This window comes from Panthera leo, chromosome D4 (assembly GCF_018350215.1).
Source record: "Panthera leo isolate Ple1 chromosome D4, P.leo_Ple1_pat1.1, whole genome shotgun sequence".
Taxonomy (NCBI): Eukaryota; Metazoa; Chordata; class Mammalia; order Carnivora; family Felidae; genus Panthera; species Panthera leo.
This window is the reverse complement of record NC_056691.1, coordinates 60,626,685-60,650,897: the sequence shown is the minus strand read 5'-3', so window position 1 is coordinate 60,650,897 and position 24,213 is coordinate 60,626,685. Positions and strand designations below refer to the sequence as shown.

General features: G+C 45.9%; 1 protein-coding gene across 1 annotated transcript in view; it reads left to right on the top strand.

Annotated features, from left to right (window-relative positions):
• GABBR2 (gamma-aminobutyric acid type B receptor subunit 2) overlaps positions 1-24,213 on the top strand; it is a 235,915-nt gene that overhangs the window by 124,014 nt on the left and 87,688 nt on the right. Inside the window, exon 8 of the mRNA XM_042912093.1 lies at positions 14,166-14,226. Within this exon, the coding sequence (XP_042768027.1) occupies positions 14,166-14,226 (61 nt within the window). The remainder of the gene's footprint in view (positions 1-14,165; positions 14,227-24,213) is intronic.

Sequence of the window (24,213 nt, the reverse complement as noted above, 5' to 3'; positions counted from 1 at the left end):
TCCTTCTGTTCCCCTCGCTGACATTTTTCCTTTCTACCCAGGAGGCTAATCAAGGTTCCTTCCTAACCAAGATCATTTCCTCCTAGGAGGAATTCTGGGCCCAGCTTTCAGATAATATGAACTTTATCTCCTTACACACTAGGAAACTACTCCTAGGAGACTAGGAGACCGAAGTAATTAGGGGATAGAACCCAGGTGGCCGCCTCCCAGCAGAGTGCCCTTTTTGAGTTACCTGTCCATGAGCTCCACAGTCCTGCCCATTTTTCCCGTAACCTTACTCTGCAGCGCACTCCTCGCTCTGCCCGGCCACCCTGCAGCTCGAGCCCGCTGCCCTTGCATCTGGACCACTGCTGCACCAGCTGCCTTGTCTGAGCCCTGCCCTACCCCCTCTAGGCCAGTCTGCAGCCCACCCTGGCCGAAAGTGAAGATTCTGACAGATTGCAAATTGCATGTCTCAGACTTTCAGGTCGGCTGGTCAGCAGTTTGGTTTTCCTGGTGGAGACTAATCTATTTAACAAAAATAGAACATACAGTAAAGCAAAATTAAGTATTTCTAATCATGGGGATGCTTGCATCTGCAAATGACCAGGAAAGAAGAGAGGTTGGGGCTGGGGGCAAAAAGCCTGGAGGAGGGTCTCATGGTGTGTGACTTTAGAGCTACAGGGCTCAGCTAGCCATCCCGGAAGCTGGGCAAAGACCCCACTCACTGGCTGGGGCAGCTCCCTTCTGCCAACTGTGCAGGTAAGGAAGGAGTGCACCACCATCTGTCTGCCAAACCAGAAAGCCATTCTTCACGTTGCCTTCCCCAGCCCTCAAATGCGGCATCTCTAAGCCCTGTGGATTCCACCTCCTTCCCATCTTTTGAATTATGGACTCTTCTACAGCTCTGTCACCCTCATCTCTCACCTGGATTACACACAGCTTCCGACAGGCTTCCTTGCATCCAGTCCCCTACCTCATGCCCGTCCATTTTCCACACAACACCAAAGTAGCTTTTTTTCCTCCAGCTTTATTGAGCCATAATTGATAAATAGGATTTTTATATACTTGAGGACTACTCCTTGATGATTTGATATACAAATACATTGCCAAGTGATCACAACAATCAAGCTAATTAACATACCCATCACCTTGCTCTTTTCTTTTTCTTTTCTTTTTTTCTTTTCTTTTCTTTTTCTTTCTTTCTTTCTTTCTTTCTTTCTTTCTCTTTCCTTCCTTCCTTCCTTCCTTCCTTCCTTCCTTCCTTCCTCCCTTCCTCCCTTCCTCCCTCCCTCCCTCCCTCCTTGCCTCCCTTTCTTGCAACAAGAACACGTAAGATCTACCCGCTTAGCATTTTTCAAATATACAATATGATATTGTTATGTGCAGTCACCATGTTGTGCATTAGATCCCCAGAACTTACTCATTGTGCATAACTGAAAGTTTGTACTCTTCGACCAACATCTCCCCATTTCTCCTTCCTTCCAGCCCCTTGCAATCACCATTCTACTCTCTGTTTCTGTAAGTTTGACTATTGTAGATTCTACACAGAAGTGATACGAGACAGTATTTGTGTTTCTGGATCTTGCTTATTTCATTTAGCATGATATCCTCCAGGTCCATCCATGTGGTCACAAATCAGAGGATTTCCTTCTTGTTAAAGAGGGTGTTGGACTTGTTACTTCCTGGTTTATAATAACCTTTCTGTGGCCCCCATTTGCAACATGAGGTCCAAAGCCCTGCCTGATGTGGGCTCTTGCCATCCTTGCCTCCACCAACCTCCCTGCCCCTTGCATACTACCCGCCAGCCACCTTGCCCTTCCTTCTGGTCCTTCATAGAGCCAAGCTCTCTCTTGCTTCCAGGCCTCGGCATATGCTTTTCCCTCTGCCTAGAACATTCCTCTCTCATCCTCTTTGCCCAGCTAACTCACACTCATCCTTTTCTGTCCCCTCCATGCCCTTCCTTGAGAGAGTGCCCTTCCTTTTGTGCTCATACCTCTGTACCCACCCTCTCCTGCCTTGTAAGTATCTCTCTCTCTCTCTCTTTTTTGCCTGTCACCTTCATTAGACTGGGAGCTTCTAGAAGACTAGGACTTTGTGGCTTAATCATTGCATTTCCCCAGGGTCTAGCATAAGCATGCCCTGTCCCAGAGTAAGCTCTCAACAGATACAACATATAGCAACTCCTCCCTCATTTTCTGTGACGAAACTGAGGCTGAGAGGAGGGAGCATAATTATGGGCAAGCAGCGGCTGGTGACAACCCTAGAACTAGAACCCTGAACCTCCCCCTCTGAGCCCAGAGCCCCTTCTGGCTTAATTGTTCAGAAACAGTCTCAGCAAATGTCATTCGGCCCAGGGAACACAGACCCCCAACCCAACAGATTGCAGGGGTATCTGGATCTCCCAACCTGTGATAGGTTGGATCTCCCAACCTCTGCTTGGGCTGCTCATCTCTCTCTGTCCAGAGCTGAGCGGAGCTGCGCAGTGTGGGAGCTGAAACGACAGATAAGCAGTACAGGTCCCTTCTCTCCAGCTCTTCCCGCTCTGTTCTGAAGCCCCCTGCCCCATTTCTGAGAACAGATTCTCACCCACCCCTTGTGCAGGTAAAGACTAAGCATTTGGGGGGCGCCTGGGTGGCTCTGTCAGTTAAGTGTCTGACACTTGGTTTCGACTCAGGTCATGATCTCGTGGTTCGGGAGATTGAGCCCTGTGTTGGGCTCTGTGCTAACAGTGTGGAAGCTGCTTGGGATTCTCTCTCCCTCTCTACCCCTCCCCTTGCTCATGCGCTCTCGCTCTCTCTCTCTCTCTCTCTCTCTCTCTCCCAAAATTAATAAACTTAAAAAACAAAAACAAAAACCTAAGCATTTTGCATTCCTCCTCACATTTTTACTGTGGAAGCCTGAGAGGACTGGCCTGGCCACCAATGGGCTGGAGCCGGATCCTACAGTCTCCCAAGAGAGCCAAGAGCCATTTGTTAAATTATCAAGAATTGATGGACCAGTTGTTAAATGGTTGAGAGCTGGAAATCTGCCTTGGTGGGAGTATTTACACCATAGAAATTCCCAAACACTACAAACCAGGACCCTCCCCCCAAAAGCCCATTGTTAAACATTTATCAACACATCTCTGACTAGCTATCTTCCTTCCCCCTACCTACCACCTATGCTACCCCTGCTCCCTCCCCTCAACCAAGGCTGCTTGGGACTCACTCTGATCCCTTGCAAAGAGCTCATTTTCAAATCAGTGACCAGTTCTTGCACAAGGGGGCAGGGTAGAATGTAGTTAGAAGCATAAGCTTAAAGTCAGACCAATCTAGAGTGAATCCCAGTCCTGCCTACAAGTCGCGTGACCCCAGGCAGATTTCTTACCCTCTCAGCACCTCCATTTCCTCATCTGTAAAATAGAGATAATAATAACACACAGTGCATCCGACTGGGTTGTTGTTGAGAATTGATTAATGAGGAATAACCCCAGAAAAAAAAAAAACTCAGATATTATACACAAATGTTTCAGTGGAGCTAAAAATAACTTAAAGAATGTTATCTCTGCGTGTTCTGCAGAGGGAAACCTGAGAACAGAGCTGAGAAAGGACTTGTCCCAGGTACATTTCCTAGAAAATGGCAGAGCACAGCCTGCTTCTGTGTCTTCAGACCCCTTGTTGGTTGCTCTTTCCATTATTCCAAGTTGAGGGGGAAATGTGCTATGCTTGCATAGATCTCTGGCTCTTATTCACAAAAACTCAAAGCTGTCAGTAAAAATTAATCTATTCCAAGAGGGAGTATTATTTTGTTGGTGATGATGTTGCTATTTTTGCCTGCAAAAAAAAAAATGTGCCTTCTTATAACATCTTTTCAAAAAAACTTTTCAGTAAAGTTTTCCTGTTATGAGAATAATACATACGCATCATAGGATAGTGGAAAATATTGAAACGTAAAAGGAAGAAAAAGCCATAATCACACAACCTAAAACCAATGAGCGTTTAACATTTTTATTTGGTAGGAGTGATTTTTACATAGTTGTGAGTATGCTATAAATATGATTTTTACCCTTTTTTTACTCACACTGTGTTATTAGTTAGGATAAATAACACCAGCTGCTATAACAAAGATATCTCAGAATCTTAGTGTATTGACACAGTAAAAATTGATTTCTCTAATATGCAAAGTCCAAAATGGATGTTTCTGGTTGGTGAAAAGCCTTTCTATATGACAATTCATGAACCCAGGCTCTTCCATCTCGGGTCCCCTCCATTCCTTAAGCCTCAGAGTTCACTTTTCAGTGAATCCAGTTGGCAGATGGGGGCAGTGAAGGAGCATGAAGGACATTATGGGAGGTTTTTACGAGCCAAATCTGGCACACCGTATGCCACTTCTACCCACATCCCCTTGGCTGGAACTATCACATGGTCACACACCTAACTATAAAGGGGGTTAGAAAGTGCAATTTAACCATGTGCCCAAGAGGAAAAGGAAATGGATTTGGTGAACAACTGGCCATTGTCTGGCACAATCACAAATCACTTTTTCCACTTTGCAAATAACTTTTTTGCAACGTCTGTAACAGAATGCTCAAGTGTGTGTAATTCAGATCGGCGCCCCTGGCATTCAGAATTGAGCTCAGCATCCCTGATACAGCCTGTAAGGTTCCACATGACCTTGCACCTCTCTGCCTTGCCAATCACATTCCCTGCTCATCTCCTCCTCAGGTGCCTCTTTCGGCTCCACCGGGATCTTCAGCAACTCTTGTTTCTCATCCTGTCTCCTTCCTTGGGAACTTCGCACTTGCAATCCCTCTTCCCAGGACCCTCTCTCCCTCACTCTTAGCTAACTCCTTCAGATCTTGGCACAAATGCTGCCTCTCCAGAAAAGCCCTCCTTGACCCTCAGTCTAAGTTAGGTTCTTGCTGTAGTTCTCTCTCATAGCACCCTGTTCTTTTCCTTCATCTCACTTAGTGTAGTTTGTGAATACATATTTATCAGGGCATTCACTGTTCAATGTCTACATTTCCCACCACACTACAAAATCCACGCGATCTAGAACGGTGTTGACATTGCTCACCCTTCCTCGGGTGCCTGTCTAGCACGTGCCCAACAGGTGTTAGGTGGTAGTTGATTGAATGCATGTTATCATAATATCTCATAACGTGTCCATCACAGTTTACTTGGTGCTTGTTCTGTTATGTGGGCATTCTGTTCATTTCTGATATTTTGCTATTCTAAACAAGCCTGACTCTTGCATTGTAACTGGAAGGAAAGGATTTGGTCCTGCTTTTCTTGGCCCATCCACCCAACCATCTTCTCTTCATCTCTCTCCTCTCCCCTGCGCCCAGCCCTGCCTTAGGCTCGCTAGCTTTGTGACTGATCACCATTGGAACCCTTTGGACCATCAGATCACGGTCCCTCAGAAGGGTGGCTGTGGGACAGGCCACACCTCCCATCCTGCCCCTCCTCTTAATTCCCTGCACACCCACTGCCAAAACTCAATAGATTCATCAAACTTTTCTCCAGGCTTGGACCTATAAAAAGCATTTTCATGTAAGAAAAGTAGTTCAAATAGAATGCAAAATATGACTTGTATTAGTCTAAGGCACAGGCAGAAAAAAAGTATTTTTCACCTTTGTAGAGCACGTGGGTAGACATGCACAATTGTTTGATATTTCTCTTTTAATCGGCTGTCCTTTGGAAAACAGAAGGCACCTTCTTCAAGCAACTCTATGCCTTTTTAAAAATTGTTTTAATGTTTATTTATTTTTGAGAGAGAGAGAGACAGACAGACAGACAGAGTGTAAGTGGAGGAGGGGAAGAGAGAGACAGACACAGAATCCGAAGCAGGCTCCAGGCTCTGAGCTGTCAGCACAGAGTCTGACACGGGACTCGAATCCACAAACTGAGAGATCATGACCTGAGCCGAAGTCAGACGCTTAACTAATTGAGCCACCCCGGTGCCCCAGCACCTCTACCCTTGATGGAAAATCTGACCAGCATTCAAGCCCCAGTATTTTCTCCAAGTCCTCATGGTTCATTTGAAACCAGCGTTGTCCTGGTTGGAGGGCTGGCAGCAGAACAGTCCAAGGTGGGCTTGGATCATCTACGCAGACAGCAGTGCGCTGACCAGGATCTCCTGTCCCCCTTCGGTTTCCAACTCCTTAGAGATTCTGCTGCCTGTGTGACACGTCAGGGCACATCTTGTTCCCTCAAAGCACAAATGAAGCAGTCAGATGAGCATGCTTATTCACACCTCCCAGAGACCAATCAACTGCCAGGGACAAGAGTGTAGTTAGGGTCATATTAAAGATGGAAATTCTTCCCTAAATGCACATGACCTGCAGAAACTATGCCCCTTAGTGAGCCCAGGGCTCCAGGGGGTTAGGCTGAGATGAGCAAGTCTTCATTCTGTCCAGCCTCCAGCTCCAGCCCGACATCAGATCATGTCTGGGGCTGGGCATCCCTAGCCCCTGCTGTGAAATTGAAAGCAACCAAAAAGAAAGAAAAGAAGAAAGAAAGAAAGAAAAGAAAGAAAGAAAGAAAGAAAGAAAGAAAGAAAGAAAGAAAGTAAAAAGAGTTCCAATGTAGGACTTGACCCATACAATTCATAAACTGCTGTTGGAACAAAAAAAAATTTTTTTTTTTTTTTGGCAGAAGAGAGCAAGCGAGAATGCAATTGGGGGAGAGGGGCAGAGGGAGAGAGAGAGAGAGAGAGAGAGAGAGAGAGAATCTCAAGTACTCAGTGTGGAGCTGGACGCAGGGCTCGATCCCATGACCCTTGCATCATGACCTGAGCCCAGACTCAAGAGTTAGGCTCAACCAACTGAGCCACCCAGGCGCTCCTGGAGTAAATCTCCCTCACTTAGTAGTGACACATTAAAGGTGAACAATGGAAACAATTTTTCTAAGAGGAAGCTGCCGAATCCTGCTGGCTACTGGAATCCTTAGTGTACATTTCATTCACCACTGATTTTCCTGGGGGTTCTGAACTGACACCAGGTGAAATTCTGCTAACTCCAATTCCCTGGAAGAATTATGAGTTACCCTTTATGTGCAGCAGCCCTGTGTTATGCCTTTTTCATAAATACCTTCCTTAATTCTCACAAACAATCCTGACGAGTAGGTATCGCACTTCCTATTTTTCAAATAGGAGAATTGATGCTCAGAAACACTCAGTGACTCTTCGGGGTCACACTGGGGGCAGTGTTGGCTCTTGTCTGGTGAATGCTGAAAGGGAAGTTTTTTCCATGTGTTATCCTGTGCATTCTGAAGATTTCTCCAACAAAGAAATGCAGCTTTATTGCTCCTGATTCAACCTGAACTGTTTGTTTGGATCGACTTTTATGAAACAGACTGTTTTCTTTGACATTAGCAACATCTCTTTCAGGAAGAAAAAAAAAATTCCTTGTAAATGATCCACTTGGTGGCTTTACTTCCATTATTTTATTTGCATTCCAAATCTGCTCTATGGTCATTCTTTATGAACTCCTCAGAAGTTAGACTCCATTATCAATCAGCATGCCGTCAAGAAAACAGAAACCACTTCAGGCATTTCAGAGGGAGATTTAATACAGGGAACCGGTTACAACTTTGTTGAAAAGGATGGAGGAGCAAAACAGGAAGGTGCTGTCCCTGGAGATAAGTATTTACAGAAACTACTAAGCCCCTTGGGCTGCAGGAACAGAAGGGATATGGTATTAGCACTGCCTCTGAAATGCACAAAGTGATTTCTATTTTCTAGACTGCATGCTGATTGATAATGGATTCTAACTTCTGAGGAGTTTTAAGAATGACCCCAGAGCAGATTAGGAATGCAAATAAAATAATGGGGACCCAAGGACACTGGCCTCTGAGGCTCTTGCTGCTGCTGTTTCTGCTACTGTGGGGACCCCACCACTGGCCACTGAGCAGTCAGCTCAGAGCCCCCCTGCCCCCTGCTGCCAGTTCAGGGATGCTGGGGTCCACAGACACCTGCAGTCACTCAGAACTCCTGCTGCTACAGCCAAAGCAGGAAAAATATAGCTTTTCCCTTATGCATACTTTCTAATCTCTCGTGAATGCCTCTCATTAGCAGAACCTAAATGGAAACCAGCTGGCAGGAGATGGTGGGGAATGTGGTTTCGGACTTTGGGTCCCTGCAGCACAGAGGAGGATATAGACTGTGAGCCACCAGACAGAACTCGGCCACCATGCCAGCCAGAGCTACCCAATTCTGTTGCTTTGGAATGCAGCACGTCACAGGAACTGGTCTCAAGCGCACGTGATGATCCTCAGTTATAGCCTTGGGATCACACACGACGAAAGCTTAAAGAGAGTCACGGCGTTTATATAGACATAAAGAATATGTGTGTGGGGAGAAGAGCAAGACAAATCCCTGCTCAAGCTGGGCTTTAAGAAAGGCAAAGCCAGCCCAGCCTCCTGGCTGAAATGCCAGGCCACAGTGAGGCTGAAGCAAGGGCTTTACTCAGAACCCATCGCCTCTGTTCCCACCGTCTTCTCATGCAGGCTCCTTCAGGATGCAAGAAAGACATAGTCCCCATGACCTTTGGTGGCAGGTGTCTTAGGTCGGGTTGCCCAGGAAACAGATTCTGAGACAAAGATCTGCATACAGAAGTTGATCAGGAACCAAACCTGGGAGGGAGGAAGTGAAGCAGGATTGGGCAAAGGGACAAGTTGAAATTGATCAGCTGTAACCATGACCTCAGCCATCCCATGGGGGCTTCTGGATCCCATGCTCCTTCACAGTTGCCCAGAATTGATGAAGGGGGTAGAACTGTGTCCCTTCACATTGACCATTGGATGTCGGCTGCCCCCCAGGGAGGGGGCATGACTGCCATTGGCACAGCTCCATTGGGGTGCTGGGCAACTCAGCAGCAGCCAAGATGCCTGACAGCTGGGGAAATGAGTGCCTTCTTCCCAAGGGGGCACTAGGACAGTACTCCACAGTGTCGACCCGGACAGAAGGCAGGTGGGAGTCCACTAGTGTTCAGGCCACAGTGTCCAGCCACCCTGGTGGTGCACTCTGAGCTGGCAAGAGAGAGAATCGGGTCCTCATGCTAGCCTGAGCCACTGTCACCACACACCGCGATGACCGGCTGCCAGAGCCCAAGTTTCTCTGTGTCCTTGTTTCCATACTACCATCCATTCTCTATCCAGCTGCCAGATCGATCTGCTCAACCCTTACATCAGATCACAGTACAGCTTTGCTCAGCCTCCCCACACCCGGGGCTCTTCCCTGTGCTTAAAATCCCCTCCAGAGCCTCCCATGGCCTCCAGGTCGGATGTGACCTGGTCCTGCCTACCTACCCGCTCCCTCGCTGTGCTCCCCCACCCTGGCCCTTTCTGTTCCCGCCCTGATTCTGCCCTTCCCCTGGAGCATCTCCCTCTTGTCTTGCAGCCTTCAACTCTTCTAGAAGCTCTTCAGTGAGGTCTTTCCTGATTGTGCAATAGACCTCTGCCCTCACCCAGCCACTCCCTCTTATTTTCTTCATGGCGCTCTTCACTAACTAAAGTCATCTTGTTCATTTAGTGGCAAACTTGTTTTATTTGTCTCTCCTAATCAAATATAAATCTCTCCAAGGATAGGAATCAGCACCTAGAAGCTAAGAACCTGGCCCAGAATAGGCAAACTTTTGCGGAAAGACACCTATTGGGCAGAATTTCGTGAAAATTACCTGATTGGTATGTGGGCTTCCTTGTGTCCATGTGTCCTTGTGTCTTATTGACATTGACTTGGCTGGGATAGTGCCCCCCGCCCCCGTCAGCCATGGGCAGGGTAACACAACTGGCTTTAGTGGTCAGACCCAACATGTGCCATGGTAACTCCTTCAGGAAAGAATCAGATGGCACATCTTCCTCAGAAGGGGGCTTCATGGAGCTTCCTGGCTTCTTCTCTGCACAGACCCTCTAAATAGCCCGTTATGTATCTGTGTGTTCTACAACACCCATTGGCTCATGTGGTTGGAGGACTCAGTCACTTGGGGGCTGATGTTTCTGAGAGGTGAGGACACCTTGGACCCAGATCCAACAGTTTATCCCTTTGACAGATGGAATCATATGCTATGGAAAATCCTTGCCTATGGGGTGGAAAGCTTCCTGGTACTTTAAATCTTTTTTATTAAATCTCTCTGCTATTAAACATCTTTCAATAAGAATTACTACTGCTATTTACTGAGCACCTGCTGTAGGTCAGGAGCTGTGCTAGGTCCATAGCTCCGTGCTCAGGAATTTGCCCGAGGGGGCACTGTCCAGGTTTGTGATACTTGGACACTGGCCTCCTTCCATTGCATTACCTGAGACAGAAGGAGGAGCTACTGTTAGTAAAAATAGTTGTGAAAAAAACTAAAATATGACAGCTCTTACTTCAAAGATGGAGTAGTTTTGTTTACAAAGTAAAGGGAGGTTCTCATCCCTACCTCATACTCCAATTGAGTGTCATTCTGTCCAAGTTTTGAAGACCATTTCAGTATATACTTTTTCATTTAACTAATAGAGATTCTGCAGCTATATTAAAAGCTGTAAGTCATCAAGACAGTATAGTACGGGCACAAAAACAGACACATGGATCAATGGAACAGAATAGAAAACCCAGAAATGGACCCACAACTCCTATATGGTCCACTAGTCTTCAACAAAGCAAGAAAGAATATCCAATGGAAAAAAAGACAGTCTCTTCAACAAATGGTGTTGGAAAAATTGAATGGCTACATGCAGAAAAATGAACCTGGACCACTTTCTTACACCATACACAAAAATAAATTCAAAATGGATGAAAGACCTAAATGTGAGACAGGAAGCCATCAAAATCCTAGAGGAAAAAGCAGGCAGCAACCTCTTTGATCTCAGCCACAGCATCTTCTTACTAGACACATGGCTGAAGGCAAAGAGAACAAAAGTGAACATGAACTATTGGGACTTCATCAAGATAAAAAGCTTCTGCACAGCGAAGGAAACAATCAACAAAACTAAAAAACAACCAATGGAATGGGAGAAGATACTAGCAAATGACATAGCTGATAAAGGGTTAGTATCCAAAATCTATAAAGAACTTATCAAACTCAACACCCAAAAAACAAATAATCCATTAAGAAATGAGCAGAAGACATGAATAGACACTTTTCCAAAGAGACAGCCAGATGGCTAACAGACACATGAAAAGATGCTCAACATCACTCATCATCAGGGAAATACAAATCAAAACCATGATGAGATACTACCTCACACCTGTCAGAATGGCTGAAATTAGCAACACAAGAAAAACAAGTTGGCGAGAATGGAGAAAGGGGAACCCTCCTGCACTGGTGGTGGGAATGCAAACTGGTGCAGCCACTCTGGAGAACAGTATGCAGGTTCCTCAAAAAGTTAAAAATAGAGCTACCATACAATCCAGCAATGGCACTACTAGGTATTTACCCAAAGGATACAGAAATACAGATTTGAATGGTACAAGCACCCTGATGTTTATAGCAACATTATCAACAATAGCCAAACTATGGAGAGAGCCCAATGTCCATTGACTGATAAAGGAATAAAGAAGATATATATGTATGTATGTATGTATGTATGTATGTATGCATACATGTATATATACAAATGTATATGTGTATATGACATGGTATTTGTCAGAAAAAGACAAATACCATTATGGTTTCCCTCATATGTGGATTTTTAAATAATTTTTTTTGTTTATTTTTAAAATTTTTTTTAATATTTGTTTATTTTTGAGAGAGAGAGAGAGACAGAGCGCCAGCAGGGGAGGGTCAGAGGAGACACAGAATCTGAAGCAGGCTCCAGGCTCTGAGCTGTCAGCACAGAGCCTGACGTGGAGCTCGAACCCACGAGCTGTGAGAGCATGACCTGAGCCGAAGTCAGACACTTAACCAACTGAGCCACCTAGTCACCCCTATGTTTATTTATTTTTGAGAGAGAGAGCAAGCACACGAATGGAAGAAGGGCAGAGAGAGGGAGACAGAGGATTCGAAGTGGGCTCTGTGCTGACAGCAGAGAGCCCGATGCAGGCTCAAACTCACAAAATGTGAGATCATGATCTGAGCAGAAGTTGGACACTCAACCGACTAAGCCACCCAGGCGCCCCGAAATTTAAGAAACAAAACAGTTGAATATATGGGAAGGGGGGAAAAAGAAAAAGAGAGAGAGAGAAACCATGAGAGACTTTTAATGATAGCGGGTTGATAGAGGGAGGTGGGTGGGGGATGGGCTAGATGGAGGATGGATATTAAGGAGGGCATTTGTTGGGATGAGCACTGAGTGTTGTATGTAAGTGATGAATCACTGAATTCTACTCCTGAAACCAATATTGCACTGTATGTTAACTAACTAGAATTTAACTACAATTTTTTTAAAAAGATTCTGCAAAATTTGTCCACATTTTATACCTACAAGTGTTTGGAGTTCTTCAAAGCTTGGCAGGAGATGGGTAAGTTAGATCTCCACCTTTATCAAAACACGAAATGTCCTCTTGTCCACACGGTCTGCATCTTTCCAGCTGTGCAAAGTGGTCTATTTGCATAAAAGTGATCCTTTCAGAAGATGTTCTGTGCTTTTCAATCATCCCTAGAAATAAAATCACAGCTCCTGTCTCACCTTACGCTGAAATGTTTTCACACTTCAGGGAATTACTTGCCATCACCTGAATATGGAATTCAGTTGGCATTAGTTTCAAAATGATACTACTTTTAGCTGTCTACAGGATTTCAAAAAGGTGTCAAAGTGGCCTTAGAAGGTGTTTCTCGTTCTGAGAACAGGTTGAGTGATTCTCTTTGTTGCAAAAGCCGCAGGGCCTCAGACTTTGGGTTTCCACCAAAGGAAGATCCTTTTTGGTGCTTTCTCCCGAGAATTGAGTGGAAACCAAAGTATTGTCTGTGCTATTACTTGATGAAGCAAGAGCATAGTGAGAGTAAAGCAGTGTCTCTTTAAAACAATTTCTTTTTCTGGGGTGCCTGGGTGGCTCAGTCGGTTGAGCGTCCAACTTCGGCTCAGGTCATGATGTCGAGGTCTGTGAGTTTGAGCCCTGCGTCAGGCTCTATGCTGACAGCTCGGAGCCTGGAGCCTGCTTTGGATTCTGTGTCTCGCTCTCTCTCTGCCCCTCCCCCACTCATGCTCTGTCTCTCTCTCTCTCTCTCTCTCTGTCAAAAATAAATACACATTAAAAAAATTTTTCAAACAATTTCTTTTTCTAATTGCATGTTAATGGAAAGATAGGAAAGAATTTATTTCTGGAATAGGAGCAACATGCTGTAGTGAAATGGCATGGGCATTAAAATCAAACTTGGATCTGACTCCTAGCAGCCTCACTTACAGTGAACCTAATATAGAGTGCATAACCTCTCTTGGTCTCAGTTTCTTGGTCTGTAAAATGAGGATCATCCCCCTTTCCACTCAAGCTTGTCAAAAAGATTCATTGATAGAATGTGTCGATTTCCTGCACGGTTACTGAATTTTGATGGGTCATGGGTCTTGGCCAAGGGGAGACCCCACCCGCTCTTCATGTCCCCGATTTATTTAGCCCAGCATATGGAAGCCCGGTATCAGCCAGCAAGGCAAATACAGCAGATGATGCTGTGTGTAGCCCCCGGGGTCCCTAATGAGGGATGCTCAGCTGCCTGTGACACAAGGCAGGTCTCACTGGCTCAAGAAGCTTAATTTTGTGCTGCCCCATAGCCCATTTATAATTGGGGCTGATGTCACCCCTCAGGAAGAACTTACAAAAACATTCTCTATCCTTAATAAGAAATACGAACCAACCTCCAGCCCCCTTCTGGTCCTCACGTCAAACAGTCTGAGCAGAGTCGCCTTAATGGGTAGGGCACAGGCGCAGAGTCGGGGCCAGGCTCCAAGGGCCTCATCTCCGCCTCCATCTTTCCAGCACCCCGGAAGACCTTGTCCCAGGATAACAGGACACATGGGTGTTTAATGGATAATCATGATAATAACAATGATGCATATCTCAGCTTTAATTCACGTGTGTTGTTTTCATTATTGATTTTGTGCTCTTCAGATGAACCAGATAAAGTCACAACCGGTTTTAAAACAATTAGTTTAATTTTGCCTCTGCAGTCTAGCGGGAACCTATTTTTTTCAATATTAATAGTCACATTGTACGATTTATGAATTTCAGCTGAGATCCATAGTGTCTGAGCTAATATGGCATTTCTCTTTTATTTTCGTTTGTTTTGTTTTTAGGGTCAAGTTGTGTTCCGGAATGGGGAGAGGATGGGGACCATTAAATTTACTCAATTTCAAGGTAGGCTTTTTGATGCTTATTCTTTCTAGTTGATGAGTTCTTATATGGGGATGTTGTGTTTCTGCAATAAAATACATCAAAAGAAATGAAAGTATGATGTTCCAGATAAGAGAGAGTAGAGTCAGTAGAAAACACTTCTCTGTGAAAACATTAGTTTCAACTTATTTAGAATATTTTTCTCAACTGCATGACTTCTCAGGCTATTCAGTCTTCCCACATGACTCTGAGAGGCTCGTGAAAGTATAGAGAGTGGGGGTCAAGCCCGCTCCAGTATTCTGAGAAAGCTTGCATTGTTTTTTTGATTATAGAAATTTTCAAACAGACCCTAAATTTGAGAGAATTGCATAATAAACCCTGTGTACCCATCACCTGACTTCAACCATCATCTGCGTTTTGCTAATCTTGCTTTATCTGTACTCACCCACCTCACCCTTTTTTTTTTCTGTAATGTTTAAAACAGCTCCCAGACATTATCTCATTTCAATCTATAAATACTGCAGTATGCATTCCCAGTAGATAAGGACCTTTCAGAACATAACCACGATACTATTAGCCCACCTAAAACATGTAACAAAGTTTTTTTTTAAGTTTATCCATTTTGAGAGAGAAAGAGAGGGAGCACAGGAGCAGGGGGAGGAGCAGAGAGAGAAGAGAGAGAATCCCAAACAGGTTCCACACTGTCAGCCAGACTCGGCTTGATCTCACTAACCGTGAGATCATGACCTGAGCTGAAATCAAGAATCAGACACTTAACCGACTGAGTCACCCAGGCACCCCTGACAATGATTCTTAGTTGAATCTTAGACACTTCTAGTCTATGTGGATTCTCTGATTTTCTCCAAAAGGCCTTTACAGTGTGTGGGAGAATCCACACAAGGTCCACTCGTTGCATCTGGTTGATATCTCTTTTAACCCATAATCATCCCCCACGTGCTTGTTATAGGTCATTTTTTTTAAGAAACTAGGTCATTTTTTGGATTTTTCTGTTGTCCGTGTTCGAAGGGGTTCAGAAACCTTCCAGACCACGTTCCTCATGTAAGGTGGAAGTGGAGGCCCCGAGAGGGGTTGGGGCTTGTCAGAGAGTACAGGGCATCTGTGGGAGTGGGACTGGGCTTTCCTCCAGGTAGACACCTCCGTCAGTCATCAGCAGGTTTGTTAGCCAAAACCACTAGATGCACTGTTCTTTACCGCAGTTTTTTTTTAGCATCTGGATGTTTCTGGAAAATCCAGAAACAAGAGCAGTGCCTTCTGCGTCAGATCCCAAAGTCATCCAAGGGAAAGCAAAAAGTGAAATCGAGTTATTCAGGTTCATTCAGACAAATCCCACCGGATTGAGATCAATGAGGAGAGGTGTTTGGTACTATGGCTCCGTAATTCAATCTTCTAGACTCACCCATTCGTCTTCTGATGGCAGGTAATTGAAACGCATGTCAGCTCCCTGGCATGCACAAAAGATGTAATTTTCGGCAAATGTAATTATTTTCCCATTTGTTAGTCTTGCTTCTTCATTGGTTGAACCAAGTAAGCATCTTGGCAAAGATGCTTCCTTTTTTTTTCTTTTTTTGAGTGATTGTAACTAAATTCTCTTGTCACATTTCCAGTTCTCAAATTATATCATTCTGGGAGAATATTTTATAAAATATTGATTGGCTGATCACAGCTACAAGTGCGTGCCAATTTTATTGCCTTTTTTTTTTTTTTCATATGTTAGGATAAGGCACCAACCCCAGTGACTAGTTTTAGGCATTTGTAAGGAAAGCAGAGGAGCAAACAGAAGTTCAGAGGTGGGTCTGACCCACCTTAGCTCAAGTCCATATAGCACATCAGGCAAGTGACTTCACCTGTGTGGAGTTCTCATCTGTAAAATAGGAATATAATCCTATTTACCTTCTTGGAATATGGGAAGAACTCAATGAGATAACACATAGAAATATGTGCACGTATTTCTTGCTCAGCAAGTAGTAGCAATTATGATTAGCACTATGTCAAAAATTATGACACTTTTCTGGGGCAAATCCAGATTTTCTTGGTGTGTTGAAACCCCCCCAGGTGCCTTTCCATCTGCCTGCCCTTTATAGCTTTTCCCCACACTTAGCCATATGTAGGATGTCAGACAGGGAAAGGTCTTAGAGATGATCCCACTCCACTACCTCATGGTGTAAATGGGAAACTGAGGCTCAGGGGAGGGAGCTGTTCTGCCCAGGGACACAAGCCAGTTAGTGGCAGAGCTGAGAGTGGACCTCAGCTCCCCCTCCTTGTGCTCACATGCACACCTCTGCCTGTTTTCCCTTCACATTTGTGTCCGGTTTTTTTTTTTTAATTTGTTTAATGTTTTATTTATTTTTGAGAGACAGAGAACATGAGCAGAGGAGGGGAAGAGAGAGAGGGAGACACAAAATATGAAGGAGGTTCCAGGCTCTGAGCTGTCAACACAGAACCCGACGTGGGGCTCGAACCCACAAACTGTGAGATCATGACCTGAGCCAAAGTTGGATGCTTAACCGACTGAGCCACCCAGGTGCCCCTGTGTCCAGTTTTTATTGAACATCAGAGCTGGGCCTGCAGAGACTCCTGTTTATACAGGTTTTTTCTCATATAATTTATTGTCAAATTGGCTTCCATACAACACCCAGTGCTCATCCCAACAAGTGCCCTCCTCAATGCCCATCTCCCATTTTCCCCTCTCCCCCACCCCCAACAGCCCTGTTTGTTCTCTATATTTAAGAGTCTCTTATGGTTTGCCTCCCTCTCTGTTTGTAACTATTCTTTTCCTCCTTCCCCTCCTCCATGGTCTTCTGGTAAGTTTCTCAAGATCCACATATGAGTGAAAACATATGATATCTGTCCTTCTCTGACTGACTTATTTCACTTAGCATAATACCTCCCAGTTCCATCCACGTTGCTGCAAATGGCCAGATTTCATTCTTTCTCATTGCCAAGTAGTATTCTGTTGAATATATAAACCACATCTTCTTTATCCATTTATCAGTTGATGGACATTTAGGCTTTTTCCATAATTTGGCTATTGTTGAAAGCACTGCTATAAACATTGGGGTACAAGTGCCCCTATGCATCAGTACTCCTGCATCCCTTGGGTAAATTCCTAGCAGTGCTATTGCTGGGTCATAGGGTAGATCTATTTTTAATTTTTCAAGGAACCTCCACACTGTTTTCCAGAGCAGCTGCACCAGTTTGCATTCTGTATGGGTTTTTTAAAAGTATTTACTTATTTTTGGGAGAGCACAAGCAGGGGAGAGGCAGAGAGAAGGGTGACAGAGGATCCGAAGTGGACTCTGCGCTGACAGGCTGACAGCAGCAAGCCTGATGTGGGGCTCGAGCTCATGAACCACGAGACCATGACCTGAGCCAAAGTCAGATGCTCAACCGACTGAGCCACCCAAACACCCCTGTTATATGTTTTTAAAACATAGATCCTGTTGATAGAGGGATTCTGTTATTTGGGGGCTGAAATGAGCCACTAGAATGCTGGGGGCATGTTCGTGTCAGCACAAGAGTTCATTTTCCAAATGTAAAGGGTCTCAGAGGTGCACTGTCTGCCTGGATGGAGGGGCATTGCATTATTGAATAGGCTGACCACCTGAAGGGTGCCTGGTTATCATCTGGGAAACTGAGGCCCGGACAGGGGAAGTGACTTGGCTGGGGCAGACCCATCCCATGGTGAGGTCATTCCTTCTAGTCTCTGGCCCCATGCTTCCCTGGGCTGGTCCACACAATGTTTTCTAGGACTTTCCAGGATTTGCCCATAGGATGGGCCTGCCCCTTATCCTGGATTACCCACTCTTACATCTCCACTGGCCTTTCAAAAAGGCTTCTAAATGGGACCACCATGTTTTTTCTGCCGTGTCCTTCACGCTGACTCTCTCCCTGTCTGCTTCTCTCTCCCTTACTCCTGCCTTGTATTTAGAGGGGACAGTGAACAACAGGGCTTACTTCAGAGCTTGGCTCAGACAGCCAGCCCCAGCAGTGGGGCCTCTCTTTGCAGGGGCTGCTTCAAGACTCACACTCAGGCTGTCTCAAAGCCCACTAACCTGATCTTGTAAGATGGCCCATCCCACCCTTCCTCTGAAGACCTCACAAGATGCTCTTTCAGCTCCTTGTTTGTGCAGAGCTCCTGGTGCCTTCCAGACTCTTGTACCTACCATAAAGGAAGCATTTTGTAGGAGGCTCTGTGTTTGCAAAACTAAAACACGAGTGAGTTGGAAATGGGAGGCAGCTTTGGAGAGAAGACTAAAAGGGGAGTCAATAAACCGTCCTCCTGCACTTTCTGATTCCAAAGCTGTAAAGTTGGTAGGACAAATGCCTGGAATTTGGTAGGCCTCCAGTACAAGTTTATTGAATTAATCTGGGAGCAAAAGACCTGGATTCAAGTCCTGGCTCTGAAACTTAGCAGCAGTGTAACCCTGGGCAAGTCACTTCGTCTCCCTAGGCCTTAACTTAATCCTCTGGAAAATGGGATGGCACTAATGCCAGCCCTTGCCCAGTTGGAGTGGGGAAAGGGCCACATGAGATCTTGCTCTATAAATTCTCAAGAGCTGGGAAGCTAGTCACATTCCTGACGCAGTGCCTGGCTTCTGGCCAGCTCTTGGTAATGCTCACTGGATTAGCTGGTGATAGGACTTGTGGAAATTTAAGAACATCTTCATTTACTTGTGGTTTGCAGCGACTTGTCTCACAAACAGCAGTTAGCCTTGACAGCAGAGGGAACCAAAGCTAATTCAAGATGGTGGCCATTGTTGCATCAGCCTGGAGAAACTACCTCTTTTGTAAAGTTAGGAATGCTGGGTAAACAGAACTGTTCTAAAATAACGTGCCAGGGTTAGATTCATGGCCTCCCTTGAGACGGAGGCATTTTTAATCCAGGAGAGGCTTCAGATCCCTACGAATGATCTCTCCATTTTCTTCGTTTTCAAGGGTTCCCAGAGCTTTTAACTGTCAACAGGACAATCGTAGAGTGTAGATGGTGGATGCCATCAGTGACACATCCATACTCCCTGAGCATCCATTATTTCCAAAGAAATAGCTCATTAAAGGCACCTGAACCCCTCACCCTGTGCAAGGAGAAGGCCAGACGTCCAGGGAGTTAGCCCTTCCAGGGACAGCCTTGCACCAAGGAGGAGAGAGAAGCAGAGGATAAACCTCTCAGTAGCCTTCCCTCTTGGGTGGGGAAACTGCAAGGTATGTTCTGCTCTGTCTCTGGGGGTCGCCAGTGGGATTTTGCCTCAGCTGCCCACCCAGAAACCTGCTCATTAATGCCCCTTTACTGGCTCCTTTCCCTTCCCTGTCTCATCTCCCCCACACCCCTTCAAGCTGCCCTAGGATCACTCTCCAGTAAATTCCATGCCCTCTTACTCTTGCCTCGGGCGCTGTCCTGAGTGAGCCACTTGTGGTCAGAGCAGGAGTTAGCGTCCTGTTGGCCGCACACCTTGGGTGGAGTGGGGGGCCAAGGCCCGGACTCCTTTCAGTTCCACATTCACTCACCCTCCCCCACGCTGTCGCTGACTTTCATGAAACCACGTGGAGAGGAGGATGAATGCCAGGGAATTGGCTTCTTTTTTCTCTCAAGAGAAGAAAGAATCCATGTTCCTGCCGAAGTCTAAACACGGTTGGGAGTTTGCAGCAGGGGAGGAAGTCGAGTGAAGCCATGATTAGAGCCTTGTTTGTGCTCTTCGGCAGCTCTGAGCATCTGTGTGCTCCACTCGCCGGCCCTGCCTTCATTAGGCCTGTTTGTCAGAGTCACAGCAAATGACGATGTGCTCGAGTTTCACACGGCTTCTGTGCAACATAAAGGGCTCAGACTTTGGACTTTTATGTTTCGGCACCTGATTTGAAGGGCTGGGGTCTTGCATCACGCCAATGGCATAAATGTCATTTGGAAGGTACCTAGTGAAATGTGGGCTCGTCCTCCCCGCTGGCAGCCATTAATTACCTTTAGGTCTTTGGGGTAAGAGATATGGTTCTATGCAGTGCGCATTTCCTGAGCACCTGCCAGGCGCTTTACCAAGTCCTCTGAGGGAAGCCAAGTTGAATAAGGTACGGTCCCTGCCTCCCAGGGGCTTCGTGATTTCTCTGGCAGAGAGCCAGGACGATAAAAGTGGGAAGATGATTTCCCAGAACCTACTAGAAAACTTTCAGAGCTAGTCTGGCCCTTGTTTGAGATGCTCGAGGCTGGTTTTTAGTATCAAGGAGTGTGTCGTAGCTCCCTCCACCCAGCCGTGGGTCTGGAAAGGCCAGTTGGTTGGACTGCCGCTCGCCTTGGTATAATTAAGATGGAGACATAGTCCACTAACCTGCAGGATACGGTGCGGAGCTGTGGGTCAGCAGGAATGGAAAGACACACGTGTATGTGGGCTCCTTGACGCTGGAAGCCTGACTCTGACACTGCCCAGCCTTTGTGATGCAGGCTTACCTTTCAGAGAGCCCAAGAAAGGTAGCCTGGAAGACAGAATTATTAACAGACCTTGTGTTTCATTGAGCTATAGACTCTCCATGTTGAAGGGAGCCCTGACTCTCTTTTGCAGCATTACCTCTACTTAAATGCCTCCGGTGATGGGGAACTCATCTCCTCATATGGAGAAAGTCTATGAGTGTTCGAAGTCTATGCCTCTTCATCACTAGCTAGGTGCTGTGGCTTAATCTCTCTAAGCCATCATTTTCAGCATTCAGTTTAAAATAGTAAAACTAAAGGAGATCACTTTCTTTGCCTTGAGTGATGGTGACAATTCGATGGTGTGAAGCTATGAACAGTTCGGTGACTGGCACAGAGAAGGTCCGTGGCAACTGTAACCCCAGATTTGCCCCCCCCCCCAGAATTTCTTGAGAAAAGTAAGATCTTCCTCGCTTAGGACACATTTCATGTTCCTCATTTCATGGGACATTGTTATCATTGGTCCAGGAAAGCCCCTCTCTGTTTGTCTATGCCCTTATCTCTAGCATTTGTTCTTATCCTGCACTCCCGCCTCCCCCAGGAAAGGGCAAACACTCTGAGTGTTTTAATGCATATATTGTGTTGATATGTCCTCACAAAATGTGGATTGATGTCTTGAATGCATATATTTTGATTTATATCAATGCAACTGGATTATATATCTTCTCCTGTTTCTTTCTCTTTCTTTTTTTTTCCTCCCACTCAGCACTTTCTTTTTGGAGATGCTTCCATGTTTCTATGTGAACATCTGAGCCATGACTTTCACTGATCATTCCATGGGGTGCATTCATGCTTTACCCATCCATTCTCCCAGTGATAGACACCCAGGCCACCTTCAGCTCCCTACCTATATAAATAACAAGTATCCCCTTATGAACCCAACTGGGCATTTATTTAGGACAAATGTCCAGGAGCAGAACTGTTGGATGGGGAGGTGGGTGAACACTAAACATGCCTAAGATCTGCCAAATGGCTCTTTCAATACCCACACCCGTCTCCACTGCCACCAGCATGGAGATTCCTGTGTCCCTCCTCCCACAAGTACTTGCCAATCCCTGGCTCTCTCATTTTCTGTCCATCTAAAGGAAAAAGTAATATCATATTGTGGTTTTAAATATCATTTCTCTGTTAACTAATGAGGTTTGGGCATTTCTTCCCGTGTTTATGGGCCATTTGTTGATTATGACCACTTTTATTTTGAGAAAACTGTCTTTTCCTTATTAACTTGCTAGAGATCCTTATATATTCTAAATCTCAGTTTCCTTTTACCTTTAGGCTTTGTAGATATCTTCTCTAATTCAATCACTTGTCTATAAAGTATTTGTTGAACAGAAGTTCTTAATTTTGATTTGGATGAATTCCTTTTTCTCCCATATGGTTTGGGCTTTTGAGGTTTCTAAAAAATCATGTCCTGGCACCTTCATGCCAGGTCCTGACTGGATTTAGGGGGGTGCCGAGCTGGGTAAGATGCATCCATGCCCTCAGAGAGCTCCTGATCCAGTGGGCACAGACACAGAACCTCAAGTGCATACGACATGTGGTGAGGACATTCAGAAGAGGGGCAATTGGCTCCACCTGACAGATTCCAGGAAGGCTACCTGGGAGATGTGGCACCTGAGATGAATTCTTTTTTTTTTTTTTTTTTTTTTTTTTTTTTTTTTTTTATTTATTTTTGGGACAGAGAGAGACAGAGCATGAACGGGGGAGGGGCAGAGAGAGAGGGAGACACAGAATCGGAAACAGGCTCCAGGCTCCGAGCCATCAGCCCAGAGCCTGACGCGGGGCTCGAACTCACGGACCGCGAGATCGTGACCTGGCTGAAGTCGGACGCTTAACCGACTGCGCCACCCAGGCGCCCCCTGAGATGAATTCTGAAGGGCCAGTGGGAGCTAGCCAAGAAGAGAAGAAAAAAGATATTCTAGGTGCAAATAACCTGTTGTGTTTGTATGTGTCCTGTGCATCCCCTGCTACTTAGCTTTTGTCCTGCCCAGTTTACCTAAGTCCATAGACAAATCTGCCCTTAGCAGGGTTATTATATTCCCAGGCCATTTGACCAGTGTCCACCTGGCCTGTTAAAAATTTCCAACCAAAGGTCACTGACATTAATTTGTTAAAAACGTGGCAGCAGCATATTGTTTGTGAATACAGAGAAGAATGTTTGCAGGATTCGGACCAAGGAAGCACAGAGTCTGTCTGCTCAGTGCTACCGAGAGGTGCGGCTCAGCTCTGCTCCTCACTGGGTGACAGGAGGGTGACCCTCTAGGGCCTGCGCTCAGGCAGTGACCAGACCAGGGATTACTTCCTGAGGAATGGCTGGCCACCTGGAGAAGAGTAGAATCAAAGCCTGTGATCACCGTGCTCTGACCTCTGAAGAACCACCAGGAACAGGGGTCCATGTGATGTGTGCCCCCCCCCCCCCCCCCCCCCACCCAGGCAGAGCCAGGACCCGTGAAGGGAAGTCTCAGGAGGCAGATTTCAGCTTGGAATGAGGAAGACCCTTGAAAGCAATTGCAGAATCACCAAACAAGAGTTGGAGGCCGTGAACATCTCCCCGTCCAGCCTACTGGCTTTAGCAAAACCCATGAAGGGGCCACGACTTCCTGGGGGCTCCTCACTGAGGCGACAGGAGAGCCAAGACTAACTCCAAGGGTCCTATCTACCAGCCAGAGTTCTTTCCTACCCCGAGTTTAGGATTTTGGTAGGGGGTCCTAGAATGAATGGAGTGATTGTGTTAGGCTTTCATGTTTTATTTTTGTTGAGTCAAATCCATCCTTTGTTTTTTGCCTCAGAGTCATACACTGAGTCTGTATGTTTGTGACAAACTTTAAAGAACACGTACACCTCCTTCCATTCAGATCTAGAGCCAGTTGAGGACAAATGGACGGTGAGGGGGGAGGGGAGGAGAGCCCACGTAGCAGGATGTTGGCGACCCTATCACTCGTCCTCCCGCCTGGGGGTTGCGGTCCCAGGGAGGAGGCAGAATCGCTCTGATTGAAGCTGTTTCCCGGCCGTCTCGTGCGTGCTCCCAGGCCCACAGCCAGCGAATATTTTCAGACTGGACTTTTTTTGGCAGCCCAATTTTCACCAATAGGACCTATTTTCTTTACGTATCATCCAAATATAAAATTTGAAATAAAGAAGGAGCTTTTTAAAGAAAACCCTTCTTTTTGCCCCACAACAAGGAAGCAGCATTGTTCTGCAGGAGAGGGGCTTTCTGTTCCACACTATTTTTAGCTTCTTAGAACAGAAAGTGTCGGCATTGAAAGGCCTTCAGTCAAATGTAGTGGTTCTCAACTCTGGCTGTGTGTTAGGATCAGCTTAGGAGACTTTTAAAAAATCCTGCCACCCTGGGGCGCCTGGGTGGCTCAGTCGGTTAAGTATCTGACTTCGGCTCAGGTCATGATCTCACAGTTCATGAGTTTGACTCCCACATCGGGTGAGCTCGAGCCCTGCTTTGGGTGAGCACAAGCATCGCTTTAGGGTGAGCCCTGCTTGTCTCTCTCCCTCTCTCTCTCTGCCCCTTGCGCACTTGTACCCTCTCT